The 26,703-nt window shown below is 64.2% G+C and overlaps 3 protein-coding genes across 12 annotated transcripts; 1 reads left to right on the forward strand and 2 right to left on the reverse strand.

The window, feature by feature from the left end:
• The first annotated feature begins 417 nt into the window (after window positions 1–417).
• On the forward strand, window positions 418–13,186 carry TCEA2 (transcription elongation factor A2). 6 transcript variants are annotated; one of them, XM_013060184.2, is made up of 10 exons: window positions 418–525; window positions 8,381–8,443; window positions 8,775–8,880; window positions 9,850–9,940; window positions 11,015–11,145; window positions 11,369–11,425; window positions 11,779–11,933; window positions 12,002–12,148; window positions 12,699–12,770; window positions 12,972–13,186. In XM_013060184.2, the coding sequence occupies exons 2-10, from the start codon at window positions 8,417–8,419 to the stop codon at window positions 12,978–12,980; spliced, it is 795 nt and encodes a 264-aa protein (XP_012915638.1). In that variant the 5' UTR covers window positions 418–525; window positions 8,381–8,416; the 3' UTR covers window positions 12,981–13,186. The 6 variants fall into 6 exon arrangements, 4 of the variants coding, with proteins under 4 accessions (XP_012915638.1, XP_004760140.1, XP_004760139.1 ...); XM_004760083.2 differs by lacking the exon at window positions 418–525 and adding an exon at window positions 5,173–5,441 and having other exon boundaries at window positions 12,005–12,148; XR_200025.3 differs by lacking the exon at window positions 418–525 and adding an exon at window positions 5,178–5,441 and having other exon boundaries at window positions 12,002–12,578.
• A 692-nt stretch (window positions 13,187–13,878) lies between these two features.
• On the reverse strand, window positions 13,879–21,313 carry RGS19 (regulator of G protein signaling 19). 4 transcript variants are annotated; one of them, XM_013060185.2, is made up of 6 exons: window positions 20,598–21,124; window positions 18,060–18,157; window positions 17,773–17,894; window positions 15,106–15,180; window positions 14,776–15,010; window positions 13,879–14,686 (listed from the first exon to the last, which is right to left on the reverse strand). In XM_013060185.2, the coding sequence occupies exons 2-6, from the start codon at window positions 18,087–18,089 to the stop codon at window positions 14,495–14,497; spliced, it is 654 nt and encodes a 217-aa protein (XP_012915639.1). In that variant the 5' UTR covers window positions 18,090–18,157; window positions 20,598–21,124; the 3' UTR covers window positions 13,879–14,494. The 4 variants fall into 4 exon arrangements, with proteins under 4 accessions (XP_012915639.1, XP_044926381.1, XP_044926380.1 ...); XM_045070446.1 differs by lacking the exons at window positions 17,773–17,894; window positions 18,060–18,157 and adding an exon at window positions 21,175–21,313 and having other exon boundaries at window positions 20,598–20,727; XM_045070445.1 differs by lacking the exons at window positions 18,060–18,157; window positions 20,598–21,124 and adding an exon at window positions 21,175–21,229.
• Window positions 21,314–24,644: 3,331 nt separating this feature from the next.
• On the reverse strand, window positions 24,645–26,703 carry LKAAEAR1 (LKAAEAR motif containing 1). 2 transcript variants are annotated; one of them, XM_004760086.3, is made up of 4 exons: window positions 26,644–26,703; window positions 25,183–25,574; window positions 24,845–24,967; window positions 24,645–24,769 (listed from the first exon to the last, which is right to left on the reverse strand). In XM_004760086.3, the coding sequence occupies exons 2-4, from the start codon at window positions 25,564–25,566 to the stop codon at window positions 24,710–24,712; spliced, it is 567 nt and encodes a 188-aa protein (XP_004760143.1). In that variant the 5' UTR covers window positions 25,567–25,574; window positions 26,644–26,703; the 3' UTR covers window positions 24,645–24,709. The 2 variants fall into 2 exon arrangements, with proteins under 2 accessions (XP_004760143.1, XP_044926382.1); XM_045070447.1 differs by having other exon boundaries at window positions 26,651–26,697.

Consider the following 26,703-nt stretch of genomic DNA (forward strand, 5'->3'; position numbering starts at 1 on the left):
CAGGATCTGAGGGAAGCTGCGGTGGGGTTGGCTGGGGTCACAGTCCTACACAGCCCCTGTGGCGGTGGCCGTGCTGGGCTGGAGGGTCTGGGGGGCGAGCAAAAGCAGCTGGGTGCCCAGGCCCGGGGGAGAGCTGCCTCAAGGTAGCAGGGGATGGGTGGGGGCTTCTGGGGCCACGGGAAGCGAGGTGGGGCTCTGTGTGAGCGCGGCAGCTTGGGCCTTCCCACCGAGGCCCCTGCCTCAGCCAGAAAGGAAGCGCGGATGCGACCGGCTTGGGTCATGGCCGGCCTGGGGCGGGCAGGGGGTGGGGGACACAAATAGAAAAATAAATGGCCTGAGCTTCCGATGTTTCCGGACTGAGGGTGGGGGAGGGGCAGGCCTCTGGGCCAAAGGTGTGGTCCAGCCTGTGGGTCCTGGACCTTGGCGGTGTGGCTGGGGTGTTCCCAGGCTGCTGTCAAGGATGTCTCCCCCTCAGAGGCCCCAGGACAGGGCCCGGCTTCCCACAGAGGACGCTCCTGAGGGCAGGTCCGTGTACTTCTCTCCTCTGGGGGCTGCCCCGTGGGACCATCGTGGGCACGGAGGGAAGGCGCCTGGCGGTGGGCCTGTGGAGTGTCCAGGAGAGCACTCTGGAGTAAGGCAGGGGGAGGGTCTCCCATCTCCAGGGCTCCTCCTCTGCTCCTGGCAGACCTCTCTTCATCTCTGACCTCTAATCAGGAGCCCCTGGGTCTCCGCCCATACATCTACATTTTCAGGGCTCGGGCTCCCAAGCTGGTGGCAAGGCCCTGCCTTGACTCCCCATCACCTCATCAGGGCCACCTGGCTCTCAGCTCTCTGTCCCCCACCCACCCCTTCCTCTGCCCCGCCCCTTCTCAGCAGGAGAGGCTGCGGGTCCTCCGCGGAGGGCCCCATCGGGTGCTGGGAGGGTCGCGCCTCAGGCCTTCAGCCCAGAGCAACAGGGAAGTCAGTTCTGAGTTGGCCTCCCTGGGCGTGGGGGTGGGGCCTGTCTTTGGGGCTCCCTTGCTGGGTGGTGGCTGGTAAACGTGGGTCCCTTCCGGCCCCTCCCCCGCCTGCTGTTGATTTCTCCTCCCTTCAGGAGACACACATTTACTGAGCAGCTCTTAGGTGTCCCGGGCTGAGAACGTGGCAGGGGGTGCAGGGGAGGCCTTGTTCTCCCAGCAGAGCAGTCCTTGGGAGACAGACGCCTGGCGGGCAGTCCAAGGTGGTTCCGAGCGTCCGAGCGGGAGGACCGCAGGCACGGCCGTCGTGTGTGCCTGTGAGCAACTTTGTCTCCCCGGGGGCTGCGGTCGCATGTGGGGGTCAGAAAGGAAATGACGTTCTTCGTTGGCAGAGGGGTCGGGGTAGGGTCTGGAAGGCCGGAGCCCTGCGGAGGGCCCAAGTGGGGTACAGTGGGTTTGCATAAGCCCTCTCGAAGAGAAGCCCATGGTTTTGATGCTGCCCTCTGGGAGCAGATTTCAGAGCGTACCGGCTGGTCAGGGCCCCCCCCCCGGCAGCTTCTTGGAGGAGGAAGTTCCCAAGGTCAGGTAGGGTCCATGAGGGGTCTGGGGCAGGCTGCGAACGTCCTGAGCAAGGTTCCCAGGGTCATGGACTCATGGGGGCCTCCAGACCAGTACTTTGACGGTGGAATACTGAGTTTTGGGGTTGGTGGGTGCTGCCCCAGCTTTAGCCCTGGTGAGGGTGGGAGCCCCCGCAGCTCCCACCCATGGGGGGCCTCTCTGTCCTACTGGGTCCGCTTCACAGTTGTGGCCAGAATGGACTGCACCTCCCTAGGGGGAGGGTGGTGGACACCAGGCCGGCCAGCTGGTCTGTGGCTCCCGCCCGCCACCTAGAGGCCACTGCTCATCATGGGATACACAGGCTATGCCCCTGGGTCATCCTACCCAAACCCGGGGCTTCCCATTCATGCTGCCTAGGGCCCTACCCCCTCCACGCAGGGCTTGACCTGCCAGGTTTCAGGGCTCCTGTCTCAGGGGAACAGCTGTGGCCCCCAGCTCTCCAGCTTGGAAGTACCCTGCCTCCTCTGCCCCGTACCCCCGATTTGTTCTGTTGACTCCCTCTTTCCCGTCACCTGCCCTGCCTGGGGCCAGGCTCCTGGGACACTCCCTAACAGCCCCCAGCCCAGCCCTCTGTGGGCCTGGCTCTTGCAGGGCGTCCCCACCTCCTGGCCATCGCCCTGCTGAGGCCCCAGTGTCTCTGTCTCCATTTGTCTCCAATCTCAGTGGAGATCCACGGAGGGGACATGCTGGGCTCCTTAGGAGGTCTGTCGCTAGAGGCCCCGGAGGTGGACCCCATCTGGTTTCTCCTGGAGGACAAAGGGTCCTAGGCAGCCAGGCAGGATCTCCACTCTGGCGGAAGGGCTCTAGTCCTCCCTCTCCTCCAAGTCCTCACTTTGGGGCCATGTAATGGGGCAGTGCAGGAAGGAAAGCTTGTAGGGTTACAAGGGACATCAGTTACAGTGAAACACAGGTATTTAAATATTTCCTAAAATGTTCGATATAGAAAAGCAAACAACAAAAAAGTGTGATATAGAAACCCGAGCACTTTAAAAAATATATTTTACTTATTTATTTGACAGAGAGAGACACAGGGAGAGAGGGAACACAAGTGGGGGGAGAGTCAGGCAGAGGGAGAAGCAGGCTTACTGCCAAGCAGGGAGCCTGATGCGGGACTTGATCCCAGGAGCCTGGGATCATGACCTGAGCTGAAGGCAGATGCTTCACTGACTGAGCCGCCCAGGCACCCTTAAGAGTCTTCATTTTTTTTTTTTTTAAAGATTTTATTTATTTATTCGACAGAGAGAGATCACAAGTAGGCAGAGAGGAAGGCAGAGAGAGAGGAGGAAGCAGGCTCCCTGCTGAGCAGAGAGCCCGACGCGGGACTCGATCCCAGGACCCTGAGATCATGACCTGAGCCGAAGGCAGCGGCTTAACCCACTGAGCCACCCAGGCGCCCCAAGAGTCTTCATTTTTAACCAGCTCCCTTGGTCATGCTTTAGTTACATCTTTGTGGCTTAAACCATTCAACCAGCCCCACAGAGAGGCATTCCTTATACTAAGTCCCTTGCACAGACAGTGGGACCGTAGGTCACCAGCAGGTGCTCCCAGGCAGGGTCAAGGGTGAAGCCCCACACTGGTTTCCCAGGCTGTCTACCTGCCTGCTCTCCTCCCCAGCACCTGGTGCTCATCTGTCCAGTGGAGATCAGGTGGGGACTGACCTTGAGGCTGGGCCTGACAATGACCTGCCCGAGGGTGGCTGTGCTGATAGCCCAGATCCTGCCTCGATCGAGGCCTTGGCCAAGGTCCAGTGTCTGGCACGAACCCTCTTGAGAACCAGGTGATGCTTCTGAGAGGCCTGTGCTGATCTCTCGGACTCCAGTTTGAGGGACCTTAAGCTGTTTTGAGTGCTCTTGGACATACACCTGCCTGCTCAGGAGTGTAGAGGCTGAGTTGTCTGTCGGCCCTCCCTCCCCTGTGGTCCAGGCTTTGTCAGAAGCTATGGCTGAGCTCAGCATCCCAGGGTGCTGGGTTGTGGTGGCTGGAGGTCTTCAGCACCACCAGGGGTTGCTCTAAGAAATCCCCTGAATCAGCTCACCCCTGTCTTCTCAGAGGCCTGGCTGGGGAGCCTCCATGGACACATCCTTGTGGGCAATGGGGGGCCAGGGTGAATTTCTGAGGTGCTATTCTCTGGGGTTCTTGTTGGTGTCTGTTGTGCAGGAGCCCAGCGAGCTCCCCATTCTCACCAGTCACTGCTTGTGCAGAGCAGGGCTGGAGGGTGCACAGCTTCAGCTTCCTTGTGTCCCTGGTGTGGCCAGACCCTCAGAGGCTGCACACAGGTTCAGACCATGGGATTCTGGCCATAAGGACTTGCTTGGTTGGGAGGGTCAGAGCTATGGCGCCAGAGCACAGTGAGGGGCAGAACCAGAGCTGGTCTGGAAACGTGGTGATGTGTTCACCATCACAGGGCCTTTGTCCTGGAAAACCTTTGCTCCCTCTTAGGAATTCCGTGCTTTTCCCTTATGATTACTAAGGAATCTCAGAAGTAACCCTGTTTTCCTTTTCACTCTGGCTGCTGGAAAGCTCAGTCATAATCAACTTAACACCCCCGAGAGTCCAAGGCCTGGTCAGCCGACTGGTCATCCCATCTACCACCCGGTCTCACAGCTACTTGGCCTGAATTTCTGGGGCTGTGCGGCTCACAGCACTATAGACATCAGTGCCCTGGCTCGTACCCTCCCCCAGAGCTGTGCCCTGTCCAGCAAACCGCCCAGCATGGCATCACTGAGTGCGCGGCAGATATGCGCAGGGGATGCTGGATCTGCCCCTTCTGCCGCGCCCCGCAGGCCTCTACCTGCAGCGGCCGGCCCTCCAGCTAGGTGCAGGCTGGCCATTCCCAGGGACCGCCCCCAGCAAAGGTGACCACTGATTGCTCGTGCGGTGTCCCCTGACCTGTTCTCAGCGCGTGGTGTTTATCAAATGACCGCATCTGAGCAGCGCCGCGGGGCAGACACTTCACGGTCGCGGACACAGAGACACCGAGGGGTCAAGGGACTGTCTGAAGCGCGGAGCCCGGGATTCGCGAAGGAGCGGACGCCGCAGGCGGCCCGGGACTTGCTCTCACGGCCTCTCCGAGTCCCCCGGCTCCCTCGGACCCCGCATCCCGCGACTGCCCCCTCCCACCTGCGGGCGCCACGCACCGGCGCTCAGAGACCAGCATCGAGGCCAGAGCGCGCAGGGGGTCCGCGCGGCCTCGGGGCGCGGCGTGGGGGTCGCGAGCTCTCCCGCAGGGTCCCGCGGCAGCGGAAGGTGGAAGAAGAGGGCGCCACGCGGGCGGGGGCAGGCGACGGACCCGAACGCGCCTCTGCGGGTGCTACGCCGTCGGACCGCCGGCCGCTCCGGGGTCGGAGCCGGGGAGGAGGGGTCGCGGGCGCACAAACCCGGGGTCGCGCCCGCCCGGCACGCTCCTTCGGCCTCGGTGCGACCGCAGCGCCCCCAGCCGGCTCGCGGGCTCGCGCGGGCGCTTGTGGGACTGCGAGTCCTGCGGCCCCGTCGGTCTCCGGCGACCGCCCGCGGCGGGACTACATTTCCCAGGAAGCCATGCGACTCCGCGTGGCTTCTGGGAGTTGTGGTCCAGCGCGGGGCGAGCGCGCGCGAGGCGGGAGGCCGCGGGAACTCCATGTCCCACGATGCAGCGCGGCGACCGCGGGGGCCGGGGGTTTGAACGGAGGGTCTCCCGACCGCGGCGGGGCTGCGTCGTCTGCGACGGGTGCGGGCGACGGCGTCGGCCGGGGCAGGGGTCCAGGCCCCGAGGCTGAGGCTGGCGTGGCGGGCGCTGGGGGCCCTGCCCCCGAGGCGATGATGGGCAAGGAAGAGGAGATTGCGCGGATCGCCCGGAGGCTGGACAAGATGGTGACCAAGAAGAGTGCGGTGAGGGGCGCGGGCCGCCAGGACCCCGGGACCCCCGCCCCGCCGACCCCCGCCGAGCCTGCCGAGCCCCCTTCAGGGTCGGGGAGACCACCCGAGGGGCAGGACGAGACCCCGCCCCAGCAGAGACTCCCGGGACGTGGGGAGACCCCCGTCGGTGGCCGAGACCCCTGCCCTGGGCCAGCCCTGCCCTTCACTCCCGCACCCGCGGCCGAGGCCGCAGTCGGGCCTGGACCCGGTCCCGGGAGCCGCGCTCTCTGGACGCAGACCCCAGCTACCAGGCCGAGAGCCCGCAGACCTGAGATCCGTCTCCCTCGGGGCCCCCTAACTCCAGGCCGCCCCCGCCCCCAGCCCTGCCGGAGCCGGCCCGCGGACGCGTTCTGGGTGCCGCCCTCCAGGCCCTGCCGTCGCCCCAGCCCGTGCAGACCTTCCGTCCTGGCTGCCCCGCCCTCCGGGCCTCCTTCGGTCTCAGCCTGGGCGTCCTCGCAGCTCATCCCGCCCCCGCCCCCAGGACTCTCCGCGGAGCCCCGACCCCGACTCTGAGCCTCCTGTCCCGCCCTAGGCCTCCCACTTCCTTTCTGAGCCTGCGGGAGTTCGGGGTGGGAGACTGGACGCCCCTGCCCGCCCCCTCCCCGCCCCCCACCCCAGCTGCTGCGCGTCCCTCCCCTCGGGTCTGCCTGGGGCTGTGGCCCTCAGCGTCCCCCTTCACAGGCAGGCCAGGGCCTTTCTCGGCGGAGCGGCCCCCTTTTACCCTGTATCTGTCCCCGCCCTACAAGAACCAGGTTTCCCTAATAAATTCTTTCCCTTCCTAGCCAGGACTCAGCCGGCAGCAACTGGGGAATGAATGGGTAGTTTTGTAGAGAGACCCCTGGGGTAGACCCCTGGGAGTGTCGTGGGGAGAGCCGCCATCCAGCTGTGCCCACTGTGCTGCCTGGCATCTGTGTCCTTGGCCAGTGAGTCTTTGGGGGAGGCTGTGCTGTGGTCTCTAAGAGGAACCAGGCAGATGGGGTTCCAACGTCAGCCCCTTCTCAGCTTTGAGATTCTGACAACCTACCTGGCCTCCCATGGACGCATCTTTGGTGGGTGGTACCTGCCTTTGGGATGTTGGGAGGGGTCCTGGCCGGGTCCCTGAGAGGCTCTGTAAACACAGCCTTCTCCCCCCAAGACTGGGGGCAACTGGTTAGGGTGGTGGAGGGGCTCCATCATGGGCTTGAGATGCTGGGCAGCCCCTCCAGGACTGTCTGCTTGCTCTGGGCTCTGAGTGGTTTTTTGGGTTAAGCAGGCTTTTCAAGGGTCCTTGTTGACTAGGTTCTGGACAGGGTTTGACACTGGGACCTAAAAGGGGGCTGGTTCCCCTCATTCGTTCAGCAAACGGCAGCCCCTACAGACAGACAGACAGACACACACACACACACACACACACACACTCTCTCTCTGAGTTCATGCCCCTGGGAGGCTGTGGGCAGCACAGAGCGGGGGTGGGGGGGAGCAACCCTGAGCCGTATCCAGAGGTGACCAGAGAAAGAAGCTGCTGCTTCTCTTGAAGGAGACAACATCCCCCAGGTGGGGTCAGAGCTGGGTCCGTGCAGGGCTGGGCGGGGGCAGGTGGCGCTGGGGGAGGGTGTGTCCAGGCAGGAGCACGAGGAGGGGGAGCTGAGCACCCTCTGGGCCCGGAAGGCGCCTGGGGTTTGAGGGTGCTGTGGTGCGGGCAGAGAGAGAGCTACCAAAAGTTCCAGTGCCTGGGAGGCTCTGTGGGGATCTGGGACCCGTGACTGGGAAGTCAGGAGTGGTGTCTCTGCCAGTGGTCTGGCGCCCACAGAAAACTGATCAGTGAGCAGCCCTGTCTTTGGCTCTGATGACCATCTTTTTTTCTCTGAGGAGGTCACTTCAGGGCTGGACTCTGTGCAGCCTGAGGGGCAGAGCCTGCTGGGGGTGACGTGGGGGGCGGGGTTAGAGCATAGATACCACCCCGATTGGGGGATGGGGCAGGGCCAGCCCTGCCCACGGCCTGGGCTGCAAGATGTGCGGGTCTCACAACCTTGGGTGGCTGGGTCAGGTTATTTCTGCCCCCTTCACGTCAAGGGAAAGACCCACACATGAAAACCCGTGTGTTATGAAGAGAAGCCTCCGAAGAAGGCAAGAAGGGAGGCGGCTGGAGGTGTTGTGTGGGGTGTGGTCATCGCTTGAAGTCGAAGGGGCTTTGCCAAGAAGGTGTCCTTTGAATAAACTTTGAAAGAAGGAGGACAAATCTGTAGATCTTTGGGAGGTGTTTCTGGCAGCAGGGGCAGCAGGTGCAAAGGTCCTGAGGTGAGCCGCTTGGCACACTTGAGGGACCTTAAGCTGAGCCTGGAATGGAGAGAGCAGCCCATTGGTGTGTGGCCTTGGTGTGGGGGAGGGCTTTGAAGAAACAGATGTGGGGTGGGAGGGGCAAGGAGGGGACGGTGGCTGGCCCGAGGGTTAGGGCAGGGCCTGGAGGGATTGATGAAGCTTGGGGCCGTGGGACAGGAGTCCGCGTGTGGATGTGATGGCAGTAGCGCTTGGCCTCTGCAGGGGATACTGACCTTGCCGGGTTGACCCCTCTCAGCTGGTGGGTGATCCGCTTCAGGGAGAAGCTGCCCAGCCCACCACAAGGGACAGGACACTGGATGGGGCAGTGAGCGCCCCTGGGGCCACACCTTCCCCTGGGTGCGACCCTCCTGCTGGGGAGGGACTGCGGTCCTTGGGGCTGTTTCCTGCAGCCGTCGCTTGGTCAGTGACCCAAAGTCCTGGGACTGAGTTTGCCAAGCCGCTTTCCGTCTCCTTCTGGCCCTCTCTGGGCATCTGACCCCAGGTGGATCTCCAGATTGTTGCTCCTTGTGCCCCCCGCCTTCTTTTATAGGAGGCAGGGGCTCTGGCCACAGAAACCTCGAAGTCATTTATGCAGGTCCCCCTTCTCCTTCCAGGAGGGAGCCGTGGACCTGCTGCGGGAACTGAAAGCCATGCCCGTCACGCTGAACCTGCTGCAGGTAGGGCTGGGCGCGCCCCCTGCCTGGGACAGCTCCCGGGTACCTGGCAGGGCTTGCTGGCCCCTGCCTCGGGGCCTTGGTTGGTACAAACGTCTGTCCTGGAGGACACCGTCCGTGCCTCTGTCTGTTGCTCAGGAAGACAAAGGGGCACCTAAGGATAACCCACCGTGTTTCTCGCTGATGCTCCTGGGCTCCTCATGGGACAGAAGCCCTCAGAAAGGGTATCCACTGCACAAGCTGGTCCCCGTTCCCTGCCCCATGGGAGCCGTGGAGGGTCTGTGAGGAGGGTGTGATTGCCCCCCCCCCCCAGCCCAGGCTGCTTGTTTTGCAGTCTACACGGGTTGGCATGTCTGTCAACGCCCTGCGGAAGCAGAGCTCTGATGAGGAGGTCATCGCGCTGGCCAAGTCTCTGATCAAGTCCTGGAAGAAGCTCCTGGGTGCGGGTCAGGCGGCATGGGCCGGGAGCTGGGGCCCCTTGCTGGTCAGCACTGTGTAGGGTGCGGGTAGTGCTGTTCTTGAGCCAGGGCCACCTGGGAGTGGGGTGTTCCGGAACTGGTCCGGGATGGCTTGGGGCTAGGACACCAGGGGAGCCATCGAAAAGCTCGAAAAGAATGCTGAAGGTAGTAGCAGGAGTGCACTTGAGGGTGGCCAGGGGCCCTGGAGGGACTTGAGTGGGGAGGTCCCACAGAGAGAGGGGGTCAGCGCAGCTAGAGGGCAGGGGCCAGAGGAGTTGGGGAGAGAAGGAGGGGAGACAGCTGGGGTGGGAAGACGCCCACCCGGCGACCCTGAGGTCCCCACCCCTTTCCAGCCTGTCTTGGGCTTGGTCCAGCCCCTTGCGGAATAGAGCTTGGTGTCCGGGGTCTGTCTTTAGTCCTGAGTGGCTGGTGGCCTACGTGTTGGGCAAGTGTGTTTATTCTGCTGGTGGGGGGGCTGTGCCTCGTCCTCAGGGACGGTCCCCCAGCATTGCCTCGGGTTTCAGGAGCCTTGTGAACGGCGGTTCACTGTGACCCCCAGGGCCCAGTGGGGGAGGGACCACGCCTGGTCTGTTTCCAAGTTCAAACACTCCGTCTGTGGGGGCTGACAGGGGACTCTGGACTCAAGGGTCACTTCGGGCCGATGGCTGTGCTGTCTGCTGAGACGGCAGACCCCCGAGAGGCCTCCCGGGCTGGGTGAGGGGTAGGAAAGGGGTGTGGGGCTGTCTTGGGACCTTCTGAGGAGGGAGGACAGACGGCCCCAGGTGCAGAAGTCTCAACAGCTAGGGTCCCAGGTGGGTTGAGGGTGGGGGTGCTAGAGCTGGTGATGTGACCAGGGCTGTGCCGTGGGGGCGACCTGCCCCCCTCCCTAGCCTGGCCCTGCCCTCCGGTTCTGCACCCCTAGCCAGCCGCCTCCTTTCCTGGCACTTGCAGACGCCTCTGATGCCAAAGCCAGGGAGCAGAGCAGGGGCGGGCCTCTCCCCCCATCGTCCTCGAAGGAGCCCCCCGAGGCCAAGGATCCCAGGTAGCGCACCTGGAAGACTGCTGCTTGCCTTCCTGCTCCTGCCCCCACCCCTGTCCCTCCTGCTCAGCAGATGGAAGGGCAGGTTTCCCTGTGCCCTGGGGCTGCTGAGACCATTGACATGGACACTTCTCAGAGGGAACTTTCCCTGGGGGGGCCGTGCCTGGCCTGGGGGGCCTCTTGCTGCTCCCTTCTCTTCCAGAGCTCCTCCGGACCCTGTGTCTTTCCAGCCCCAACCATCTGCAGGGTCAGGCTGTGTCTACCCTCTGCAGCTGTCCCCGAGCTCCACATCCGTGTCCTGGGGTCTCCTCACTGGCCAGCTCTGGCTGAGCAGCCCCCTTAGCTGGAACACACTGCTGCTGAACCCCTTTCCCCCTTGGGTGCCCCAGGCTGCGAGTTCTGGGGGCCCTGAGGCCTCGCTGCTGCGGCCCCAGGGAAGGCAGTCATGGAGACCGGGGTTCCTCATGCGGCCGGGCTATGGCCCATAGGCTGCTTTGCCTTTGACCCCACGGGGCAGAAGTGGCAGGAGACCAACCAAGGCTGATCTCTAGACTCCGAGTAGCTGTGCAGGGCTGTGGGCTTATCTGCCCGTCAGCACCTGTTCCCTCCAGGAGACCCTTGCTCCCCCTGACTTGTGGGGCTCACGAGATGCAGGGGTGTGAGGGGGAGGGCTGGTGGATGCAGTTGTCAGGCAGCTTGTGGGGAGTGCCCAGCCCATCCAGGGGCATCTCTGCTGGATGGGGCCACCTGTGGTCTGGGCGACCCCCGACTCCATCTGCCTTTCCCTGGATTGGCGCCTGGTCTTGAGTGGTGTGGCCCTGTGTTCTGGCCTCATGGAGGGCAGGGACCCGCTCTCCCCACCTGGGAAGTCCCACCCGCTGGGCTTTCCTGCCTCTGGCCAGCTGGGCAGACCCCTGGGGCATGGTGGGCTGGAGTCGGGAGGCGGGGGGGTGGGGCAGGACCACGGGCTGCTGTCAAGGTAAGAAGGAACAGGGATTGTGGCTGTCCTGTTGGCTTTTCTGGGACCCATGTGTCCCCGGGGTGCACACGGCCCGAGGGGGGCCTGTCTCTCTCCAGCCGCAAGAGGCCAGAGCTACCCAGGATGCCGTCGGCACCGAGGATCACCACGTTCCCACCAGCGCCAGTCACATGCGACGCCGTGCGCAACAAGTGCCGGGAGATGCTGGCTGCAGCTCTGCGGACGGACCGTGAGCGCCTCCGACACGCACCTGGGGTCCTGCGGTAGACTGGACGAGGCCTGCCCGGGGGACAGCCTTCTCCCCTAGCTCACTGCAGCTGAGCCCGGGCTGGGAGGGGGCGGGCAGGGGGCCTTTTGGTCCAGCAGAGCACCTGGGTCCTGGGCCTCGGGGGCTGGGTGGCTGGCAGAGGGGGTGCGGCTGGGGGGCCATTAGTCCGGGCTGTCTCTCGCAGATGACCACATGGCTGTTGGCGCGGACTGCGAGGGCCTGTCGGCCCAGATTGAGGAATATATCCTTTATGCGGGGGCTTGGAACCCAGGGCTTTCTGGTGGAGTCAGGAGGACAGCCGGACTCGCTCCCTGGGGACCGTGCCAGGGGGTGGGTCGGTTGACCGGGAGGGCCCTCCCTGGATCTGCTGAGGGACTGAGTCCACCGGGGCATGGGTCCCCCAGGGCTTTGCAGCTACAGCTGGGCCTGAGTCCAGTGGGGACCCCCACTCAGCAGCCTCTCCCCTCGCTGCCAGGCGCGGGGGGCAGACTGTGTTGCTGGGCCCCTTCCCCTCGCTGGCCCCCCTTGGCTGGCCCCATGGGCGGGTGGAAGGCAGCCACACTAGGCTCTGGACAGGTCCTTAAACGCCTGCACGCATCTTCCGGGATGTGGGAAACACGGACATGAAGTACAAAAACCGTGTGCGGAGCCGCATCTCCAACCTCAAGGACGCTAAGAACCCTGACCTGCGGCGGAACGTTCTGTGTGGCGCCATCACACCCCAGCAGATCGCGGTCATGACATCAGAGGTGAGTCCCGCTGGAGGGGTGTGGGGCCCCCCCCGCGCACTGTGGTGAGTACGTGGTGACTTGTCCAGGAGATGGCCAGTGATGAGCTGAAGGAGATCCGGAAGGCGATGACCAAGGAGGCTATCCGGGAGCACCAGATGGCCCGCACGGGGGGCACTCAGACGGACCTGTTCACCTGCGGAAAGTGCAGGAGGAAGAACTGTACCTACACGCAGGTGTGCCCCAGCCCCTCCGTCATGCTCCAGCAGCCTGTGCCTGCCCCTGGGGCGGGGGGTGAGGTCCGCTGACCGCTGGACACATGCATAGTGAAAGGCACAGGGCTGCAGAGTCACCTTGGGGACCTCCTCCTTTGCCCGGCACCCCTGGTCCCCCGCAAGCAGCATTTCGGGGGTGGTTTGCTCTGGGCACTAAAACTGGGGGACGTGGCCTCCCCCAGCATGGGGGTGCCCAGGGGATGTTGTTGCTGGCCAACAACATGGGGGGGTGTGCTGTGCTGCCTGGACAATGCTCGGACCCGTGGAGGTGGACAGTGACGTGGACTTCAAGATGCGACTGGGCCCCCTGCTAAGCGACTGGAGTCGCTGCGGCAGCCTCGGCAGGTCGGCCAGGGGGGCGGAGGGTCTCCCATGCCAGCACCGCTCAAGGGTACGGCAGCCTCCCTGCGTTGGGACTCAAGGGAAGACCTGTACCTCGGGGCCTCCTGCTCCAAGTGGCTTGAGTCCCTGGGGTTGGGGGTGGCCCCCCTCACCATAGCCCTCCCGGCAGGTGCAGACGCGCAGCTCTGATGAGCCCATGACCACCTTCGTTGTCTGCAATGAGTGTGGAAATCGCTGGAAGGTAGGTGGGCGGGCCTTCTCTGAAGGTGGGTGTCTCCATCCTCCCAGGTGTGGGACCCCTGTGACGGGGGGATGGGGGACAGCCCTGCTCCACCAGCCTCCTGGGGCTTCAGAGGAGGTGGGTGGAGACCCCAGGCCTGCTGCTCGCCCTGCGGGGGTCATGGTCTGCACGGGGCTGACCGCACTCATCCACCCCGTGCAGTTCTGCTGAGCCTTGGGATGTGCGTGAAGCCTCAGGCTGCGGCCAGCACAGTGCCGTGGCCTCCCCGTGTCCTCTGTCGACAGTCACCGCTTCTCGGCAGCCGCCCTGTGCCCACCTGAACTTCCCCAGAGGGCTGCGCACCCTACTCCCCAACCTTGCCTGCAGTATACCTTTCTTCCTCTTTCCCCCCAATTATTAAATGTTTCTGTTTGCCATTCTGATGTTTCTGACCCTTGGTTCTGGTGGACCATGCACAGTCGGGCTGTGACCTGGGTCCTCTGGCCCCACTGTCTGGCCCTCCCCCGCTCCACGGGAGGGGGATGGCAACTCTTCTCCTTGGGATCAGGTGACACTCAGGTTTGGTTCTACTGAACAGAGATGGAGGGAAGAGCCCTCGGGCCTCAGAACATGGGGGGCGGACTCTGCCTGGGTGTGCCCGTGGAGAAGGGGCAGCTGCTGGGGGTACACAGCGTGGGCATGCACACACACGGGATCGGGGGGAGGGGGCCTTAGGTAGAGGACCCAGGGCCTCCCAAACTTCCCCAGGCACTACAGCTCTGGGCCCAGGGCTTATGGGCAGGAGGCTGCATCTGGGTCCCCAGCCTTTCTCAAGGACTTGTCCTCACCCTGACCCTCTGCTCCTGATGATGGAACGGATGGGGTGGGCCCTGGACCTGCTGCAGGTCTGAGTCCCTGTGCCTCCCAGAAATTCGGGCGATGGGGCGGCAAGTGCGTGTGCCTTGTGGAGGCTGCCCCTGTCAGCACCCCGCCCTCACCTTGGCCCCCTCACTGGCCCATGGGTGAGCGCAGCTGCCCAGCGGGGCCTGGTCTCCTCTACTCCCTGCACCGGTCTGGGACAACCCATCATTCTTCAATCTCCCCCAATGCGAAAAGAAAGGAGAGAACGTTTGCTTTAAAAATATCTTCAATAATAAGATCCTATTTTGGATGAAGAAGGAATGGAGATAAATATGAAAACATCTTTTTCTTTTTTGATAAAATACAGTAAAGACATGTTTCCAGGTTTAAACTTCATGAAAATATAAAAAAGAAACTGGCTCTTGTTGCTTTGAGCCTAGTTCTGAGGTTCTGGGTCTGATCTGGGCGCAGACAGCTCGAGTCAGAGGGTCTCCTCATGTCCCAACTAGACGACACAGAGGCTCTGCTTCCCATCAGAGGCATTTTTCAAGGTCCCCGGCTGCCGGGGAGGAGGCCCCCCCATGAAGCCGCTGGGTCCGTGAGCACTCCTGGGAGGGTCCCTCTCCCCCAGCAGGAGCCCCGGGCCCGCCAGCAGGAAGCCGGTTGGGGAGGGGCTGCTTGGTCCCAGAGGCCCTCACACCTGCCTCTCAGCAGGACCTTAGGGTACCATGTCCCTTGCGTCCGGAGGGCGCTCCAGTCTGGGACTGCCCCCACGGGTGCTGGGCCCCCGTGGCCGTGCCGGACGCCTGCTGGCACAGGTTTGTGCAGGTAACCGAGTCCTTTCCTGCCGGCTGGGTCGGTGCCGCTGCGCGTGGGTGAGCAGCCTAGGCCTCGCTGGAGGACTGGGAGCTGCCCCGGAGCAGCAGGGCACGGTAGGTTGGGGAGCTGAGGAAGCGGGGGTAGGAGTCCCGGTGCATGAGCGTGTAGATCTGCAGCTGGGCGTCATCGAAGGTGTGCGCCGACGGCTCCTGCATCTTCTTGTTGATGCCTTCGCGCACGCGCGAGTCCAGGCTCACCTGCGGGACGGGATGCCGGCGTCAGGGGCCCTGGAGGTGTCCCCGCCCCCGCCCCCCCAGCCCCGCCCTGGGCCGCCATGGCGGTGCACCTCTTTGGGGGACAGAATGGACACGTAGTCCTCATAGATGAGCCGGGCCTTCTCGTCCACCACGTGCTGGTTGGCCTCAGCCTTGAGCTCCTCACAGGCCAGCCAGAAGAGCATGTTCTCCTCGCTGTACTCCGTGCGCAGAAACTCCCGGAACACGCTGCGGCCCGCCGGGCTGTGCATCAGCTTGTCGAACGACTGCGCCCAGCTCCGCACCTCCTCGGGGCTCGGCGTGGCGCTGTGGGCATTCCCCGCCAGGCCAGGTCAGGCCTGCACCCCCCCACCCCGCCCCGTCCCCCAGACACGCGCGCGCACGCGGCCGGCCACACCTACCATGCCTCGCAGCCCGGGAGAGGCTGCAGCTTGTTCTCCCGGGAGACCCGCCACGCTCGCCGCCGCTCTTCAGCCCTGCCCGCAGAGAGAGGGGGCTCTGGCCTCCGCGGTCCACCGGCGCTGGGTGCGCGCGCGCACGCACGCCCCCACGGCACGGACACGCGGGCGCACCCACACGGCACAGACGCGCGCACACGCACCCACCCACGTAACGGACACGCGCGCGCACCCACCCGCGGCACAGACACGCACCCACATGGCACAGACACACGCGCGCGCACGCACCCACGGCACAGACGCGCGCGCACGCATCCACCCACGGCACGGACACGCGCGCGCACCCACCCGCGGCACAGACACGCGCGCGCACGCACCCACCCACGGCACGGACACGCACCCACATGGCACAGACACACGCGCGCGCACCCACCCGCGGCACAGACACGCGCGCGCACGCACCCACCCACGGCACGGACACGCACCCACATGGCACAGACACACGCGCGCGCACCCACCCGAGGCACAGACACGCGCGCGCACGCACCCACCCACGGCACAGACACGCACCCACATGGCACAGACACACACGCACCCACATGGCACAGACACACGCGCACGCACCCATGGCACGAACACACGCACGCGCGCACGCACACACGGCACAGACGTGCGCACCCACACACTCACGGCATGGACACGCGCACGCAGCCACCCACGGCAAGGACACGCGCGTGCACCCACCCACACGGCACAGACGCGCACGCACGCACCCACCCACGGCACGGACACGCACCCACATGGCACAGACACACGCGCACGCACGCACCCACGGCACAGACACGCGCGCGCGCCTACCCACGGCACGGACACGCGCACGCACGCACCCATGGCCCAGACACCCGCGCGCACGCACCCACCCACGGCACGGACACACGCTCGCACTCACCGTACGGACACGCGCACGCAGCCGCCCACGGCACAGACGCGCGCGCGCGCACGTACCCACGGTACGGACACGCGCACGCACACGCCCACGGCACGGACACGCGCACGCACCCACGGCACAGACGCGCGCGCACCCACCAACGGCACAGACACGCGCGCGCACGCACCCGCCTGCGGCACAGACGCTCGCACCCACAGGGCAAGGGGAGCTCAGCTTCTGCGTGAAGCCCCTGCAGGAGGGCCGCTCCGCAGTCCGCTCCTGTCCCACCCGCCGGAAGGGCTGAGCCTTCAAGCACCCGCGTCTTCACTCGGGGTTGTGTGTGTCCGCAGTACCCAGGTATTTACATAGCAGGGAGACTCCCTGAAACTACATTGTGTTTATTTATTTACTGCGTTAAGAAAAAAGATTTCATTGATTTATTTGAGAGAGAGCACAAGCAGGGGAGGAGCCCGCGGAGAGGGAGAAGCAGACTCCCCGCTGAGCAGCAGACCAACGCGGGGCTCAAACGCGGGGCTCAAACCCAGGGCCGCCGGGATCGCGCCCTGAGCCTGAGGCAGATGCTTCTCCAACCGAGCCCCCCAGACGCCCCCAAACTACATCATGTTTAAAGGGTCCCTAAAGTAACAGCGTCTTTCTTTCTTAAGATACACGTTTTTGGTATGTTGGCATCAGGGCACAGCCCTGCCTCCAGCCAGAACTCCCTCCACGGCCCCCGCATGTCTAACAGACATCTCAAACCCAAACAGCCAGACAGACTCCGTTCCTCTCTTACCCTGCCTGCTAGACCCCAAACTCTCCCTCGGTCCCACAGGCAAAGTCTCCGTGCGTCCTGATTTTTCGTGGCCACCCCTCTCCCATCTTGCGCGTGAGTTGCTCACTGGTCAGCCCATACCCCTTTGAGGGGCACCTGGGAGCCTCCGTCGGTGAAGTGTCTGCCTTGGGCTCAGGTCGTGATCCCGGGGTCCTGGGCCTGAGCCCCACAGCAGGCTCTCGGCTCAGTGGGGGGTCTGCTTCTCCCTCTGCCTCCCCCCACTTGTGCCCATGCTCTCTCTCTCTCTCTCTCTCTCGGTCTCAAATAAATAAAATCTTAAAAAAAAACATCCCCCTTTGAGTCCCCACAGCACTGTCCACTCAACCCCCATGGGCTGAAAGCCTGGATAGGGCTAGGCCTCTGTCAAGTGAAAACTCCCAACAGCTTCTCTGCAGGCGGACAGAACCCCCTTACCACCTGGGGGCCCCACCCCCGCCCTCTGGCAGGCTGCTCTCGAAGCTCATCCCCATCATCCCCAGGCCAGGTCCCTGCTCACTGTCACTTCACCTAACATTGTGTAGGACAGGCTTCTGTCTCGTCCCTCTGTGGGACCCCAGGGCCAGCTGAGGCTGTGTCCCAGCGGCGTCTGCATGTGCTGCGTAAATGGACAGATGTGGCACACCCGGTGGACTGGCCAGGTGCCTGCACACGGACACACCCTCGGGCGCTCGACGCCTGAAAGCCACACATGCAGAGGGGTCTGGGCACTGGCCCCTGGTCAGCAGGGCCCAGGAGCCCTTGAATAAGAGCTGTGGGGGGCAAGGCCTCCTGCCTTCAGGTGATGCCTCAGAGGCCATCTGAGGGTTTGGGGGCAGGCCCTCAGCCCCACATCTGCACAGCTCGCCCCCCCGGCCCTGCCCCCCCAAGTTCCCACGTTCCAGGGTCGCCCCCTTCCCCAGACTCCACGTACCAGGAACAGCCACAACAGCAGCACCAGCACAAGCAGCAGGGGTTGCGGCTGGGGACAGCCGGGGGGGCTGCATCATGACTGGACATCGAGGGGGGCTGGTCTGCCTCCTGCGGCCCTACGTGCTGGTGACATGGAAGCTTCCTCAGCTCCAGGCCAGAGCCACGGCCCACACACCTTTCCCCCGACTCCCCTGGGTGGGCAACCCCCACCTCCCAGCCTCCCAACTCTTTGCTCCCCCCGCCCCCGTTCCCACAAGAGGGGCAGAGGCAGGGGTGGAGGTGGTGCACCTGCTTCTCAGTCTCATGTGGGGTGGGCATGGGTGGGAGGAGGAGGTCGCCCGGGCTCCGTGGTGCTGGCGCCAGGACCGTCACCACAGCCTGGGAGTCTGAGAAGAGAGGTGGAGGTTCTCGCTGAGAACCTGGGACTGTAGCCTCCACTTGTCCTGGAGTCTCTCCCTCCTTCCCAGACCCCTGGGGGCCTGCTCCCCTGCCCCCCACTCTGTTCAGGCTCCTCCACCAGCGCCGTGAGCAGGGACAGGGCCGGTGAGGAGGGGCCCCGACAAGATCTCCACAGGAGGCTCCGGGACACCCGCATTTGCCCCGTCCCTGGGAAGCCGGAAGTCTGGGTTCCTCTTTCTTGGTTTCCGGCTCCTGGCCCCTCCCAAGGGGACTGGGGGCCCCACTGGTCTGGGGCTCTCAGGTTAATGCATGAGGGTGGTGGCCGGACATTTGGACCCCCTCCCCAGCTCCCTCCATTCTGGGTTTTCTGCAGTGGGTGGGGGCAGGGGGAGGGTTGCTCCCCATGGGGAGTGCCTGTCTGCAGGTCACTAGGCCTGCAGCATGGAGAGGAGTGGGCCAGGACTTTCCCAGGGTGTGGGAAATGCAGCAGGGCGTGGGGGAGGAGGGCCATGAACCCCCTAGCCATGAGCCCATGGCTTCTGTCTTCTAGATCCTGAGCCCTAGGTCCTGGGCCCTGCTTCCAGGACTCAACCCCCAGCTGGTGCCTGACCACGCCCAGGGGCTCCCAGCCTCCCTCCCCCCCACCTCCACCAGGCTGTGGAAACCAATGCGACCTGGGGTGCCAGTGGTGGAGGGGCGTGGGGGGTCGCAAGGGGTTGGGGTGTCCTGCTCCCTGAGTCAGAGATGTGGGATTGCTGGAGAAGGTGAGGGTCAGCATTCTTTTCAGTATCTGTACCCATGTTTCAGGGTGGAGGCATGCAGGGGGCCCTGGGCCCTGGAGTCCCAAGACAGGGTGAGGAGCTTGACCCTCCCACCTCCATCCCCCCATGAGGCCAACCACAGATCCCAGAGTCTCCACCATGAGGAGGGAGTCAATCAGTGCCCTGGGGGCAGTTTTGAATGCTTTCCCACCACGGCCCCTGCCTGTGCCCCTGCCTGTGCCCACCTCGGCCTAAGTGAGGACACACAGAGCCCGGGGGCTCCCCTGCACAGCGGACAAGGGCCTTCCTGAGCCCCCGGTCCTGCCCTCACCCATCTGGGTGCCCGGAGGCTCACGACTTGCTCTCACTTTACTTTCTCCGGTCATCACCACCCTCCCTGCTGGCCTCACCCCGCAGCTTGTGGACTTTCAATCCCCATTTGGGCCATGTTGGCTTCTCGGGGTCTCCCAGGGTACGAGGGAAGGCAGGAGGAGCTCTAGGACAGGCACCACGGCTGGGCAGGTCTTGGGACTGTCTCAGGTCTCTGGGCAGCAGGGACACCGGGACGGCGTGTACACCGGAGCGCCCCTGTCTCCAGGGCCTGGGCACGCAGAGGCCCTGCCCTGTGTAGGGTCCCCTGGGGCTGAGGCCCCTGACCAGCTAGCTACCTGACTTCCCCTGAGATCCTGGGCGAGGGGACCCTCAAACTGGGTCCCAGAGACACTGGGCAGGCAGATGGGGAAGCAGCAGCTGACAGCTTGCCTTTCCCTCAGGGGTCAAGCTTCTCGGGGAAAGGAAGGGGTGTGGCACCCTCTGGTCTGGCAGCTGGGCAGAAAACTGCTCTTCCTCCTCTGCACCCCCACCCACTGTGAGTGGGGGCAGGGCCTGTCCCCTCTCCCCCCAGCACCCCAAGACTCAGCTCTGAATTAGAGGAGGGGCCCTGTCTGGGAGTGCAGATCCAGGGGGGCCCCAGGGCTGGAGGCTGCATTTGGGGTCCGTGTCTTCTGCGCCTCTTGCAGGCCTGGACTAGCTCCCTGCGCCCTCCTCAGGCTGGCTGGGGTTCTCTGGCCGCCCATTCTCTCTTGAGGGGCTACAGGGTCTGAACTGGGGTTTCTGCCCCCCATCCTGGCATTTGGGAGGTGAAGCATTCCTCTTTCCCAGCCCCTTGGGGGCTTTGGCCCCCAAGTCTGGGATGGGAGAGGCTGGACAGGCAGCAAGCCTGGCCTCTGGGGACAGAGGTTCCCTTGGGGGCAGCTGGTACTCTCCGCAGAAGGAAAAAGAACGTCCCTGAGCCCGCCCAGTCCAAAAAAAGAAGAAAATGTGACAATCCCAGAAAAAAATGCCATAACCTTTGGGTGGAGGGCTGACAGAGGGGCTCCTTTCTTTGATTCTGATGGTACTCAGTACCCTTGAGGTCTGCTGCCCCCCATTTGATTGGTGGGGGGAGCCCCAGCCTGACTCCTCCAAGGCAGGCCAGGTCTTTCTAACCCTGGTGACCCTTGCCCCCCCCCCTTCTGCAGTGGTGGGCGCAACCTATTTCTCTCTTCCTCCTGCTGCTGGCAAGGTTTGGCCTGGTAGAGCTTGTCTCCTTCTTCAGGGGCCCCTTCCTCTAGCCTCTGACGCCCCCACCCCTGTCTCAAGGAACTCGCCATGGCGCCCCACTCACCATCGACCCAAAGGCGAGGTGGGGGCGGGATGTGCCAGGTTCCCTCTGGGCCCCACCCTGGCTGCCGAAGGGGCGTGCACTGCAGCAGCAGGGACTCGACTCGGACGGCAGGAGGTACTCCTGCGGCGTTCTGGAGGGAGGCCGGCGCCGGGAGCCCCCGATCAGCTGGGGTCGGGGGCGCAGCGCCTCCCCTGCGCCTTGCAGGGTGAGTGGCTGCCAGATCCAAAGGGATGGGGGTGGGGGCGGACAGGGTGTCCCGCCTCGGCCCCTCCCCACCAGGCTGGGGGGGGGGCGGGAGACGCGGAAACGGGGGTTCTTCCGGCCCCCCCTTTGAGCAATCACTTCCCCAGGCTCTGAGCCGCAGAAAAAGGGGAACCGGGTTGCAGCACCCCCTCCCCCACGCGCGGGGGACTGGCTCCAGTCCCGCCACGGCCCAGGGTCCACGTGGACCCCGCGGCTGGAGTCCTTGGGGTGCGGATCCCGGCGCCAGCTCCCGCGGCTCCCGCCCCGTACGGCCCCGGGGCCCAGAGGGGCATGGCCGCCGTCCTCGGCGCCGCGCGCGCGCGCGCGCACTCACCGACCGCGCTCCCGAGCCGCTCGCGCCGCCGCCGCTGGCCCGCGCGCCCCGAGGTCCGGCTGGATCGTCGGGGAGGGGGCGCAGGGTGCAGTGCGCAGGCGCCTCGGCTGCACTTCCCCAAAGCGCGGGGACGGGACTTCCTCGCGCGGGGAGGCGCCCGGCCCGCCCTGCCAGGCGCGCCCCGCCCCGCGCTCGGCTGGCCTCAGTCCCCACCCGCCCCCTCCCCAGCACCCGGCAGATCCGTCGGGGCGCCCAGGTCCCCACCATCGCCTAGGGTAGCCCGTGGAGATGAGGGGCTAAAAACGGGGTCTCTGGACCCAGGACGGCCTGAGCTGGCACTGGAATAGACGGGGGTGTGGCCGTGTCCCCCACTCTATTCAGGGGGGCCAGTCCAGCTTTGCCATTCTTGTGGGTGTTCATGAGACTCTGGTCCAGTGCCTGGCCCCAAGAGCCCTCAAGCCTCAGGGGTCCCTCCAGGCCCAGCCCTAAGCGTCTCTACGACTGTGGACTCGCGCCTGTAAAGTGGGGTTAAGCCTATGCCGGCTCCGTGCTCGAGGGGGCTTCCCCAGGAAAGGGGGTCTAATGCTGAGGTCCGATGCCGAGGGTATGGGTTCCTACGTCCGGAGTCACCGAATGTTCCTGTCTGCGGGGCAGGCTGAGTCTCTTCCGAAGCCTCCAGTTGCCCCACTATGTCTTCAAGTTTAAAGCCACACCCTCCCGTTTTTGCCACGATGCCCTGTCCCTTCTCTCTGGCTGACCCTCCTGATACTTTATGACCCATTACAGCTGTCAGTTAGCTTTCTTATCCCAGCATGCTTTGGGCCAGTGTCAGCGTGGCGGTGACCCTGCCCTGGAAACATCTGCAGAGGGTCTGTGCCCCCGGCCTTGCACCATGAGCATCGCCCGGCCCTTTGCAGGCCCTCCGCCCGGTGGGCTCCTGATGCCCGAGGCCGGCTCACAGAATGCCTTTCAGTTGCACAAGTCGATATGCACGCTTTTCTCAGAACTCAAGGTGACCAGGGAAGTGGTGATTTTACATGTGCTCATTCATTCAGCAATTATCTGGGTGTTCCCTGTGCGCCCGACTGAGGGCCCCAGCAGCGAGCGAGACCTACCCGCCCTGGGGCAGACAAGAAACAGGCTGGCAGACTGGGGTAGGGGTCAGGAGGGCTAAGGAGAACCTTGGAGCAGAGGAGGGAGGCATCACTCAGCAAAGGAGAGCGTTGGAGAACGGCCAGGCAGGGGCCTTGGGAGAGGGGAGGCCAAGCTGGAGGAGAGTGTGTGACAAGGTCAGAGAGGTGAGGGGGCCTTGCAGGCTGACGTGCCTCCTGGTGCTGTGAGCCCCGGGGGCCTTGGCCAGCATGACCACAAGACTCTCTGGCTGCCGGGCCAACAGCAAGGCCAGAGCAAAGACTGGAAGTCTGTCCAGCCGGTGGGCGGCTGATTCTTGTTTAGCCTAGGTCACCATCCTGAGAGACCGGTCCTACAGAGCCAGGCCACAGCTGTGCCCCGACGAACAGCCAGGATGCTCCCAGAGCCTGCTGTGGTGTCTCCACCGCCCCCCGAGAAATGTGAGGCCAGCTGATCATGGGGCAGCTCAGCAGCACACTCCGAGGCCCACTCATGCTACTCCCTACTGCCCTGCCCTGCCTCTCAGCCCTCCATACGCCACACCTTCTGTGGCCACTCACCCGTGTCCTCTGGCCACTCGGGCCTGCCCTCCATTCCCCTCACCCCAGCTATCCTGGTGGTCCTGCGTCTTCTCTGGTGAGTCTGTCTCTGCCCAGAGCATACCCATCTTCCAGGGCGGGGAGCCCAGACGGGCTGAGCAGGGAGTTGTTGCAGGTTGTGTGACAGGTGCGGTGGCCGTGGCATTCGACACCGGGACCCTCTGTCCAGAGCATGAGCCTGATCACAGGCCCAGGAATCCAGCCAACCTGGAACAGTACCCAGGATGCTGGGCTCTGGCCTGCAGGCTTCGCTCTCCCATAGCAGAAGCCTCTTCTGGCCCCACGGAAATGACCTCAGCCACCTGCCCTGGCCTCCTCTGCAGACCTAGGGCCCCCCTCCCTGTGTGGGGCTCAAAGGGCCCGCCTGCCATGTGTTGGCTCAGTGCCGGGTACAGAGCTGCCCTCGGCCACCCTCTGGCTGGTCTTCTCCGTGGGGTTCTGTGTGATCGCCCAAGGCAGGGGGACCACACCCTTGTGGAGCCCTCACTGTGCTCACTCACGGCTCAGGTGAGACCCTCAAGATCTTGGTTTTAAAGACAAAGAAATGGAGACTCAGAGAAGTGAAGGAATGAGGTCTGCATTTACCAAACAGACAGAACGGTCCTAGGTGGTCAGTACATGCCCAAGAGACAGAGTGCTGGGGTCCTGGAGGGTCAGGGCTGGCCGTTATCCTTTTCATGACAGAGAGAAGGCCTCCCTCTCCCTGGTGATTTGTTTTCAGCGCAGGCCCCCTCCTCTGCCCCTGCTCCTCCTTCCCCAGCTCTGCTCAACCACGCCCCTCCCCTCTGGAGCCCGCACAGCTCTCCCCTTCGTCCTAGACCTGCACTGACCGAGGCCGGGGCAGCAGCAGCACAGAAAGGGTGAAGGGTCAGGTACGGGGGAGAAGGGCTTCCTGAGGGCCACTCAGCAGGCTTCCCTGGCCCCCTGGGGGGAGTTGTCTCAATCCTGTCAGGCCCCACCACTGTGGCCATCTAAGGACTAGGAGGGAAGAAAGGTGAGACATGGCCAAGTTCTAGGCTCAAAAATTGTGTGTCAGCGAGAAGAGTAAGTTCTCTACAGGAAAATCTGTCTACCAAGTTCAGTGCTTGGAGCCTCCGCAGGAGGAGGGTGTGTCAGAACGGGACATGGGTGGTTTCCTTCCCCTATATGTGCGTCTGTGCGTAAGGGGCACAGGGCAGAGCTGCGGAGGTTGTTCAGGATGAAAAGGTGATTTTCTGTCTGGAGAAGCAGGGGCCTTCCTGAGTCGGTCTCCCGTTCCCCAGTTCCCCAGTCTCCCCCACCGTGGTCCCCCGGAGGACCCTGGGGCACAGCTGGCTTCAAATGCCACCTTAGGCTTGTGCAGTCCCTCGTCCTGCCCAGAATGTCACCCTCCTCTCTGACCCCTGAAGGAATAACCTACAATGTGGGGTCCCAGGTGGGCCCCACTTTCTCCCTGAGCTTGTTCTTCGCTGCTGGGGTTGGGACAGTGGTTGGCCCAGTTCTTACTCCTGTTCCCTCAGACAAGGGGCTGTCCGAGACCCGCAGGGCACCAGGTTGCCTGATTGGGGCAGCGCGGGATTTGAGGGGTTACCAGCGTGCGATGTTGATCCGAACCTGCCCCTCCTTCTACCTTGTCCGACCCCCCTCCCCTCCTCCCGCCATGTATCCAGATGTCTGTGACGTCGGATGCCAGGGAGGCTGCAGCCACACTGTCCCTTTCCTTCTCGGGGAGCCTGGAGAGAGGCAGCGTAACGACCAGGGGACGCTTGGACAATGAGAACTTTATGTGGGAAGGCGGGGCGCGTTGGCACACTGTGGGGTCCCAGTCAACGGGGGAAGATGCTGCCATCAACTTTCTCCTCCAGGATGGTCTCCACGCGCCTCCTCTGCGGGTGAAAGGGGCTGGGGCCAGGGGTGCGGAGAGGAGGGCGGGGAACCCCCCTTCCCGGGCCTCAGCGTACCTCTTGCCGGTCCAGGGGGTCGGGGATGCGCGTCGGCTTCAGCCGCGGCGGCAGGAACAGCTCCAGCCGGATGGCGGCGCGCGCGGACTTCTGCTGCAGGACGAGGAGCGCGATCTCCTCCGCCTGCGGGTCGGGGCGGGGGTCAGGGCTGTTTCCGAGTCTACGCCTCCGTCTGCTTTGCTCCGCCCGCCCCTCCTGCGGGGCGCCCGGGCCGGCCCCTCCCGCCGTTTGACCCCCCCCCCCCACTTTCCTCCGCGGACCAGGCCGGGTCTCCCCGCCCCGCCCGCACCCCAGCCTTCCCGCCCGCGCGCCCCTTCCTTCCGGGCTCCGGGCCTCACTCGCATGCGGATGTAGCGCAGCCGCAGGGCCCGGATCCGTCCTCGGGCCTCGGCCGCCTTGAGGACGCCGAGGAGCAGGTCCTGGCGCGCCGCGGGCAGCTCGAGGGACTGCGTCCAGCCGCGCAGGTCGGGCATGCGGTACCCCAGCTCCACTGACTCGCGGGGGAAGATGGACGCGGCCGCGCCCACGTCCTCCAGCAGGTCCCCGAAGAGCATGTGACGACGACGCTGCGCGGGGCGCATGGCCGCCAGCCCCTCCAGCGACACGGCCCAACCCGGCTTGGGGGGCTCCGCCGCGGGCGGCCCCTTGGCTCGCTCCTCACGGGACCCCTTTCCCGCTCGCTCCCGCGGGCCCCTGCGCCCGGCCTCCTTCCGCGCCTGCATCCTGGGCCCTGCGGGGGGAGAGTGAGTCCCACTGGGCACCTGCCAGCCCCTCTGGCCTGGCGGCTCTCCATTCCCCGCGGCTGGCTTGAGGTTCCGCACCTCCAGCCTCTGCGCCTTTTTTTTTTTTTTTTTCTTTAAGATTTATTTATTTGAGAGCGCACGGGCGCGCGCAACGGGAGCAAGAGGCAGAGGGAGGGAGACTCTCAAGCAGATTCCCGCGCTGAGCCGGGAGCCCCACGCGCATCCGCTCACGACCTCAGCAGAAATCAAGAGTCGGTTGCTGGACCCACGGTGCCCCAGACTCTGCACCTTTGGCCGAGCCTAGCACACGTCCTATTTATCCTTGCAGTCAGCCAGAAATTTCTGATTCACTTAATTTCACAAAATTCCCTTTCTGCCCACGGGCTGCTTCTCTGTCCCCTGAGAAAATGCTGAGACCACTGAGTTGACCTCCAGCCCTACACAGGAGTGGAGGCCAGTGTTAGACTGATGTGAGTGAGGCTTGGTGGACCCTTCCCCACAATTCTGGGACCCTTGATGTGCCCCAGGCCCCCATGTCTGTGGTTGCCAGTCCGTCAGCGCACCCCCAGACCCCTGGAACCCGAGGGCTGCTATAGTCTAGGGGCTGGAGATGGAGGGGGTGTGCGAGTGTTTGTATGTTCTTGTATGGGTCCATCTGTGCGTCTGTGGAAGGTCCTACATGTGTTCCAGGGGCGCTGAAAGCGGAATGGTCAGCTGGCTTGCTGCCTAAGGTGAGGTGGGGGTGGGATAATGGGGGACCCCGCCCTCCTAGCCTGTCCCTGTCTGGATCAGGATGCAGGAAGGGAGAGCAGAGCCCAGGGTGGTGACAGACCAGTTAGGTCCCACGAGTGGGGAGAGGGAAATCCCCCTAGGGTCCTGGGTCAGTCCTGCAGGGCCCCTTCCCAGCCCAGGGCACCTCCGGCCCCAGTCCCTGGGCCACATCCTGGCCCACTGTGCGCGGGAGGCAGAGCCACAGCATGGCATCTACTGGCGGCCAGCTCCCTTCCCCCACCCCATTCTTAGCTACCCCTCCATCCCCTTCTGTACACCCCATACTTTCCACTTTCTAGGGTCTGAGCCTCCAACAGAGCCCTGACTCCCTGGGGCTTGTTGACA

Source organism: Mustela putorius, unplaced genomic scaffold, assembly GCF_011764305.1.
Source record: "Mustela putorius furo isolate JIRA1106 unplaced genomic scaffold, ASM1176430v1.1 tig00003972_pilon_pilon_pilon, whole genome shotgun sequence".
Lineage (NCBI taxonomy): Eukaryota > Metazoa > Chordata > Mammalia > Carnivora > Mustelidae > Mustela > Mustela putorius.